The sequence below is a fragment of the Polyodon spathula genome, unplaced genomic scaffold (genome assembly GCF_017654505.1).
Source record: "Polyodon spathula isolate WHYD16114869_AA unplaced genomic scaffold, ASM1765450v1 scaffolds_1422, whole genome shotgun sequence".
Lineage (NCBI taxonomy): Eukaryota > Metazoa > Chordata > Actinopteri > Acipenseriformes > Polyodontidae > Polyodon > Polyodon spathula.
The window spans coordinates 388,221-397,089 of NW_024472902.1; the positions used below are offsets into that span (position 1 = coordinate 388,221).

At 42.1% G+C, this 8,869-nt stretch overlaps 1 protein-coding gene across 2 annotated transcripts; it reads right to left on the minus strand.

The window, feature by feature from the left end:
* On the minus strand, positions 1-8,412 carry LOC121309670 (transcription termination factor 1-like). 2 transcript variants are annotated; one of them, XM_041242736.1, is made up of 11 exons: positions 8,322-8,412; positions 6,137-7,242; positions 5,554-5,708; positions 4,850-5,035; positions 4,102-4,180; positions 3,357-3,484; positions 2,666-2,903; positions 2,094-2,183; positions 1,784-1,849; positions 1,588-1,673; positions 1-531 (listed from the first exon to the last, which is right to left on the minus strand). In XM_041242736.1, exons 2-11 carry the CDS (start codon positions 7,225-7,227, stop codon positions 341-343), a joined length of 2,310 nt encoding a protein of 769 aa, XP_041098670.1. In that variant the 5' UTR covers positions 7,228-7,242; positions 8,322-8,412; the 3' UTR covers positions 1-340. The 2 variants fall into 2 exon arrangements, with proteins under 2 accessions (XP_041098670.1, XP_041098669.1); XM_041242735.1 differs by having other exon boundaries at positions 6,137-7,246.
* Positions 8,413-8,869: the final 457 nt, after the last annotated feature.

Genomic DNA, 8,869 nt, shown 5'->3' on the forward strand with positions numbered 1-8,869 from the left:
AAAGGCACACATTTTATTTTTTAACAGGGCATTTGGGAGTTTGAGAAGTTGCCCTACATTCATTTTTATATATAAATATTTAAAAAAAGAATTATAAAACAGAAGTATAATCACTGAAGGGGGTGTGCTTTCTTATACTACCACCTCCCAAACCAGATTTAAATGTACAGTTATGTACAGCTGTCCCAGTCCTTCACGGTACTGCTATACGGTATGCTCTGGAGTTCAGCCCCATTTAGCTGCTGCACTCTTTTTGCTTGCAAACCAAGTCCCTGAAACAGGACTCCAGACTTGGAAAAACTTTCCCCAAAGCTTTTTTTGTTTCTTTTCGTCCTTTTCTTTACGTTTCCTGGTCCTTTTCTTCAATCTCCACGTCAATCTCAAAGTCGCTCTCGTAAAATATGTCGCAGAAATTGAAGGTTTTGTGGGGCTCGTACGAGTCTCCGACACCTTCCTCGTCGTATGTTTTTGATTTCTTGATCTTTTCTTTTAAAGCCGGCACAGTTACTTCATGCAGGTAGTCAATGATATCTAAAGGAAAGAAAAAGAACGATTTACACAAGTTTTCGCTGTGTATTTATCTGTGGCGTCATTAGCCTTGCAGCGGCTTTTAAAAAGCACCAAGTAACAAAAGTAGAGATGAGATGAAGGAGGATTTTTTTTTGGTGGCATTGTACGCACTGTCAACATCCAATAACTGCACACAGTTATAACAGCTGTCACTTTTCCAAAATACAGCCAGGTCTTTCCATGCGGAAGAATACAGCCCTTGACTTACACTTCATTGTAAAGGTGAGGGAGGACAGCTCTTCTTGTTTTTGAAATAGGCAATGAATTGATTTATTTAACACCTGTTTCTTAAAGACAATTCTGAGTGCGAGGAACGAGCTGCAGCGCACCTCTAGTGCTCTCCCCATTGCATTTCACAATAGGTTTGATTCACCAACAAGTACCAATATAAAAGAGTGGTTTGTGTGGGTGTCTTGGCAGAAGTAGGTCACAGGCTTCATTTTCCGCTCAGCTCGCACATCTTTGAGAATGCTCGGAAGTGGTCAAGCATCTCACAGTATGGGAAAAAAAAACTAACAAAAAAAACTCCAAGACCACTAAAGTTACTGTAAAATCACTCAGACAAAAAAACAAAAACAACAAATAGGGTTCATTTAAAAGCAGGCACCTCTCCAGTGTAAACTACAGTGCTGGTAAAGAGTCCACCTCTGTTAGAGTGTAAATATTAGCTGGAAATTGAAAGCGAAATCACAGGAGCTGTACAAGGTGATTAAGAAGTGGTACGAACAGGCTCTGGTATCAGCGCAACTATTCAAAGCACTTTCCAGCACCACGTGAACAGTGTGCAGTTGTTGCACAGAAGCTGCAGAGGAACTGCGGTGGTGTGGTCGACATCAGCTTACACAGCGCGCGCTTTTTATTAAGACAAAAGAGTTGACTTCAGGGCGTTACAGCGATTGTGTGCTGTAATTCCTTTTTGGAAAAACTGTAATTCTGGAAAGCAAAGAACCCTGCCCGTATGGAGCGACTAGCACCACCCCACCCCCCCCTGCCCCGCCCGCGCTGCCCGATACTGACCTCCGAAGGGCTTGGTCTTCCACATGGGGACGTAGCTAATCTTCATCCTGGTGAAGATGTGCTGAATGCAATACGGGGGCACATTCCTAGAATGAGGATGAAGTGAGTTCTGTATTAAAACATGTGACACAAACAGGGTTGGGGGGGAAAAAACAGAGACACCCGCTGCCTAGCAAATGAATGAATAGTACATTACCCAAATATATCTCCGAGGTCCTCCCAGTCTATGTCATTCTGGTCCTCCACATTCATTGAATACAACCTACAAAAAAAAAAAAAAAAGTGTAGAAATTTATAAAGCATAAGCTGAAGTCCGTTTATCCATTAGTTAAGACTCTATGTGTCTGTCTCTCTCTCCAAAATGAGTAAATTAATTAAAAATATATCTAGCAAGAACAGCAAGCAATGGTAATGCTAATGAGGGAAGAAGATTTAAAAAAATAAATAAATACATAAATTAATAAATAATTCACGCAAGGAAGGACAACGGGCAGAAGAAAACTTACTTATTTATCAAGTTGATTTTTGCCTGGAGACATTTGCGACCCTTAAACATGAACACCCCTTGGTTCATCCTTTGTGTTAGTATATGCATCCTGCGAAAATCAGTAAGGACAAGAAAAAAAAAAGAGGTTCTTACTGGAGTGGGGAGCAAACACTCTTCAGTCAAGGAATGAACACAATTCACCAACAAAAAACCAAATCACAGATGTTCATTGCAACACTGACAGAGAGACAATTCAGAGTGTGACACTCTCAAACTGCAACCACTGAGGTGCTCTTACTGCCATTAATAAAAAGAACATCCTCACCAAGTGTCACCACCATACGCAGCACTACACACAGATGGGCTCCTGATCAGGGGACCGCAATCACAACTTCAAAGCGAGCGCAGAGTTTGCCTGTTCCGACTGTTCATGGTGGATTTTATTCCCAAGTTTGGTTGTTGTGATTTACTGAGAAACATGTCGTGGTCGTGTGCTACTTTGAACAGACAATTCACCCAACTTTCGCTTCCCCTGTGGGCAGAGAATGACTTGTCTCTGAAACATGATCGATCACGCAACACCAGACCCACCACTTTTGTCTGCACTGCACCCAGTTGCGGGTTTTCACTTTGGCCGCAACATCCACCCAGTGGATGTTCTGATAGAGCTTCTCCCTGACGATGGTCAGCAACCTGGCATTCTGCTCAGGGGTCCCTCCCTGCTCCAGGTTGTTACTCTCGACCGGGTCCAGAGTCTTGCGCAGCTCGTCTTCCATCACCTTCAACAGGATCCTTCTCTCATTGTAGTTCCAGGGTCCTTTATTCTTGCCTGCAAAAAGCAAGCATGGAAAGCTTACAAAATAAACAAAGACCTGCTGCACAACATTTGTACCCATAAATCACTTCTCACTCCCTGTGCCCCAGCTTGTCCTGTGTCATCTCAGGATGTTGGTCTTCTTCTAGTCCCTAGACAGGGATGCAAAACAAGACTCCAGTTTTGCCCATTCCTGGTTTTATGATAAACTTATCCACAGTCTGTGGGTAACAAGCTCAGGTGTGTGCTAACACAATACCAGTAAAATCAGGAATGGGTCAAACTGCTATGCAATAGGAGTCTTATTTCCATCCCTGCAACAGCTGTAGTCTGAGCTTTTAGCTGTAATGCTCCTCGCATTGGGAACAGCATTCCTCAGATTAATCAGGATGCAGATTCTGTCAATGTTTTAAAATCTAGGCTTAAATATTTTTGAAGTTACGATCCAGTTTTATTTTGTTTACTTACGGTCAAACGTCGAGAACTTCAGAGCTACAGATTGCTCGCTCCGGCCCACCAAACCTGCAATCTTGATCCAGTTGTTCCCATGCAGAGTGTGGAATCTCTTCAAGGCTTCCTCCTCTTCCTCTGTGTAACTGGCAAGGCAAAGGCAGAGCACGGGTTCGAGAGAAGGGTTAGAAAACGCTGCAGAGCCCTGCATCAGGCAGAAGTGAGTATTTACTGTGGAATTATTCATATAAACACACACAGTAGACCTCGCTTAATCTGTGCACATTAGGACCGATTTGAGCCTAAATTAGTGAAAAACACAGATTAGAAATTCAGTTTTATAAAATATAATGTCCCAACAACGGTCAAAATATAGACTATACATAATCAGCTCTTGCCAGTCAACGATCTTGCTCTCAAAATCATTAATCTTTAGTCTTTAATTGTCGTAACTGCTCTTCATATTGAGACTGCCAGGCTAAGAGAGTCTTAAGCCTGCTTCCTGCTCGCTTGTCGCTGGATTCAGTAACTACAACACAGTGCTGTCTGTTAGCTTGCACCATACTCAACTCAATTTAATTGAATTAAATGAAATGATGACCGTCTGCTGCCACACAGAGCAGACGATTTCTGCACTAATACATTTGTTACACACACACACAATTTCTTGCAAGGACAACTTCAAGTTAATTTGGTAAGACACAAATACTAAAATATCAAAACAGAAACAAAACCTACTGCAGGAGTCTCTTGGCGTACAAACCTGCCTTTATAATTCAATTCGTCAAACATCTTTCTTCCTCGCTTGTAAATAAGATTCGTAGCCCTTGGGATTCCTTCACCTGGGAACAGAATGAAAACACAAACACGTGTTAAAAGGGAGCTCTCTCTACAAGCCAAGCAAGGTTACACCTGGTCAGTAGCTGGACAAGGGAACCAGCAGCAAGTGTTGGTGGTCCATCCAATAGAGCAGTCCACCCAAACCTGGTCCTGGGGACCCCCTGTGTCTGCTGGTTTTAATTCCAACTGAGCTCTCAATTACTTAACTAGACCCTTAAATTAACTAATAATTTGCTTAATTAGACCTTTTCAATTGTTTCCAGCTCTTAAACAGTTGCGGATTTCAAGTTACTTATCAAATGTTATAACTAACTGCCTAAGAGCTGAAAACAAGCAAAGAGGTCTAATTAAGAAAATGATCAATTCAATTAAGGGTCTAGTTACATAATTGAGAGCTGAGTTGGAATGAAAACCAGCAGACGCAGGGCGTCCCCAGGACCAGGGCTGGGAAGCGCTGCAATACAGGGCACTCTCCCTCTAAGCCAGAGCTTAACGCAAGTTCCAGTATGATAGGGGGTCATCGTGCTGCAGGAAGATTCCGTCCTGCAGATGAGATCAAACTCTGTCTACACCTTGCAAAAAGTAGCCTTGATTTAATTTGTTTTTTTTCCTTTGGGGCTTTCTGGTTTTTGCAATCCATCATTTTAGTTTCGATGGGTTATAGAACTTACAGATTTTTGTCAGGAATCTATGTTGCAATTTGAGCTGCCTGATCGTGCTCATTTCTTCAGGGTAGCGTGAGGTGTAAAAAAGCTTTTGGGGGCAGTCGATTCCGGTCAGCGAAAGGAAGTCCTCCACATTTTTCTGCAACCTCTCGTTTTCTTCTGCATTAAACCTCCCGGACCTTATAGCTATGCCTAAGGAATGGAAAAATTAACACGAACTTAGAAGCAGAGATATGCTGAGGGGACGGACAATATTGTGCCAATAACGGCCTTCGTTTTTGTATCCATTACTATCACTAGTAATAAACAACAAAGGCACATTTTTTTGTTTCCTTGATTGTATCATTTGTGTTGGATTACTTTTGTAAGATTCATTTATTTATTTTTAGTTCAATGTTGTAAAGCATTTTAAATTTTTTGTTTCTTTTTTAAAACAATTTCCAAAAGTTAAAATGATGTTTATAAAAAAGAAAATGTACCTTTTAAACAGAAACCTGTCCCCTGCAAAACTCTGCAATTAATGCTGCGGTTTTTAAAGACTGTACCAGTTATTTGTATAAATTAACATGGGTTCTGGGTGCATGCTGGGTGTAGAAATTCCCCCAAAACACCTACTGTACCCAATAACCACATTCATAATGTGTGAAAGGCATCCTTCATTAGCAATCTCTTCTAGGGCAGAAACGGAGAATTGCTGTCAATTCCCTTACCTTGTTTTTTAAACTCCAAGAACCTTTTCAGGTCGGATTTAGCCATTCCGACAACGACACTTGGTGACAGCTTCTCCACATTCGGAACAAACTCTTTCAGCTGCTCCATCATGCTTCCTAGCTCTTCTTCACTTAATCGGGGCGATTTAGCCTCACTAGAAATCAGGAGGCGACAGGTATCATAACATGAACTGGTCAAGATGCAACAGTTTTCTTGCTGGGCTTCTCTGAATCATGTGGCATTAGAAAATGGCACTAGAAACTTCAGAACTGGTTTCCCACCAATCAGGAAGTTCTGTTGCTGGGCATTACCACTTTGTAAATGACCGCAGAACTTGCATCTAAAGAATTCAACAGAAGGAAAGCAAAACTTAATGCAAAACAAGGTAACCATTAAGGGCACTGTATGCACCAGATTCTAATAACACTAAACCCTGATTATCAGGCAATATCTGGGTAGCTGGCATTGTCTTCCCGACACTGGCAACTACCTGACAGTAACTCCCTCTATTCAGAGTTCCACTGCTTAATCAATGACGAGTGGGCTGCCTGCAGTTTTATTTTTACCAGAACCCCGTCTTACCCAGTCTGCCACCCATTTGTGTCATCGGCAGTCCTGACCGCAATGCCTTTCTTCTTTATTTCTCTCTTCTTTTTTTTCTTCTTCTTCTTCTCTTGGAATCCGCAAAGCATCTCGGTGAAACTTAACCTCGAAGGTGCTTCTGGGTTTCTGACGTCCAGCCGCGGCTCCTGGCTCTGGTTCACGACCTGCTTCGTTTTCTTTCTAGAGCTGCTTGGGGTCTGGATAAGATCAGCCTGAGACACTATGACAGGCTCCTCTGATTCGTCGACGCTAGTTTCAAGCAGCTGGCTCTCGTTCACCGTCTTCCTCTTCCTTTTCTTTGAGGAGCCCCCTGGAGACTGGCCGGGGTCGACTCCGCTCCACTCTGCTGGCTCGTCAACGTCCGACCTCCTCTTTTTCTTTTTGGTGCTGCTCCGTGTCGAGTCCACTTTGCATCCAGGGTCTTCAGAGGAACTCACCTCGACTGGTTCGTCTGCATCAGACGGCGGCACCTGGATGCTGTTTGTTGCTTTCTGCTTTTTCGCTGGTAAATCTCCTCTGCTCTGATCAGATGTCTCTTCCAGCCCTGCTTCCCTCTGCTTCCTCTTCTTTTTCTCTGCAGTCAAAGGCATAATGGGGCAGCTGCCCTCTACCTCAACCTTCTTGCTTTTAGACCCAACGGCTTCCAAACAGCTTTCTTTGTCCTTCGGTTGATCAGAAGGGTTGACGTCCCCGTTGCTCTCACTTTCCTGCTCCACTTCATCTCTCTTGTGCTTCTTCTTCTTCTTCTTCTTCTTCTTCTTCTTCTTCTTCATGGGTATTTCCACCTCTTCACTCGTTTCTGCTTCCAGATTTTCATCTCCATCTGAGGTTTTGACTTTCTTTTTCTTGCTCCTACCGTCTCCCTCTCCCGCTTCTTTCATCTGTTCATCCTCCGCTTGCTTTTCCTTCACTTTCTTCTTTTTCTTTTTCTTCTGTACTGCTGCAGAGGACTCCGTGTCCTCCCCAGTACCGTCTTCAAAAAGCAGAGGCGATAAAGACCGTGCCAGGACACTCTGCTTACGCTTCTTCTCCTTGCGTGGAGTTGCATCTCCTTCTGAACCTCTGGTCATGCCTGCAGCCTCTTCCTGTCTTAACAGGCACACAAGAGAGAAAAAAAGAAGAAAAACAACAATTTACTTGTCATCTTAGATTTCTAAGGGCCTTTTAATACGGCTATAATTATATTTAACACGATACTGTAAAGAAGTTGCCTTCTACTATTCAAAACAGTCTCTGCAATCTGGGCATCGCTAATGTCCCCCATCATTTTCAAGAACACCTGACAGAAATAATTAGAATTGAGTATGTGCCACCTTGTGAGCTAAAGCAACCTTTTTTTGTAACACAATGGACGGTACACAAGATAAACGTGCAGTGAAATCACTTAGGAAACCTTAGATGATAGACCAGGCCATTCTGGAGCTTGCTCTTGTAGTTAATCTCAGAAGTAATGCTGAATTGGACCCTACACGGTCCTGGTTATATCTGTCAGCAACTAATGGACTTCTATTATAATGCGTGTGCTGTTTGTGATAGGATGCCTTTCACCAAGGCTGTTTTCATTTATAAGCTGTTAGAGGTTTATACTCAGTTATTTCTGGTAGCCTCAGCCCACAGCATGTCAACAAGTCACACAGGTAATAATGGTGCCATTTCCCCATGGCAACGGAATTAGAATGCTTTGTTTTTCACGTGAACTAGCGGGGTTTCGTGGTAGTACTATTTTAAAAATTATTCATAGAGGCACTGTTCATTTTCAAATACGTGTCTCCCACCCCACACCCACACACACACACACACACACACACACACACACACACACACACACACACACACACACACACACACACACCACACACACACACACACACACACACACACACACACACACACACACACACACACACACACACACACACACACACACACACACACACACACACACACACACACACACACACACACACACACACACACGGGTTCTGCTGTGTCAAATCTACACCAAGCAGAGACACGCCAGAAAAAAAAAAAAAAAAAAAAAACCCTCATATACAGGGCTGCCCATTTTTCAAAATTGTTTTTTTAACAGATAACTTCTTCATGGTTCACCGAGACATGCTCATACTTTTTTATTTTTTATTTAAGTATCTTAAATGACTATTACCTTTAAAATCGTGTTTATTTTCAGTTATAAACGACTGTGTTTCCCGTCTCCACGGTCTCGCCACGCTTTCACAACATGTGATCCTACAGGAAGCGGCTGACTACCGGAAGAAAAACCTTAAAGAGAAAGGTCGAGCAGCCTTTCCGTTTATTACCATGGAAACGAGACGCATCGGGGAGTCCCCCCCCCCCCAACACAAATTAAACTAAGAATAACAAGAGAGACATTATTATTATTATTATTATTATTATTATTATTATTATTATTATTATTCAGAATAAATTTCACGATACCAAGTATAAAAAAGCAAAAGTAAATACATCACTGGAAAACACCACAGTGATCACGGTGTATGTGTTTTGCTTTATTTATTTATTTATTGTTCATGTCTTGTGCGCAGGATTTAGGCTTACAGCAGCTAAACACTGTCTCTATACCGCACCCAAAACAAACACATAATATTTAAATATCAATTTAAAAAAAAAAACTTAAACGTATGAACGTTTAGCAAAGTTTAAGTAGTAATTAAGTTTTTAATATTTTCATAA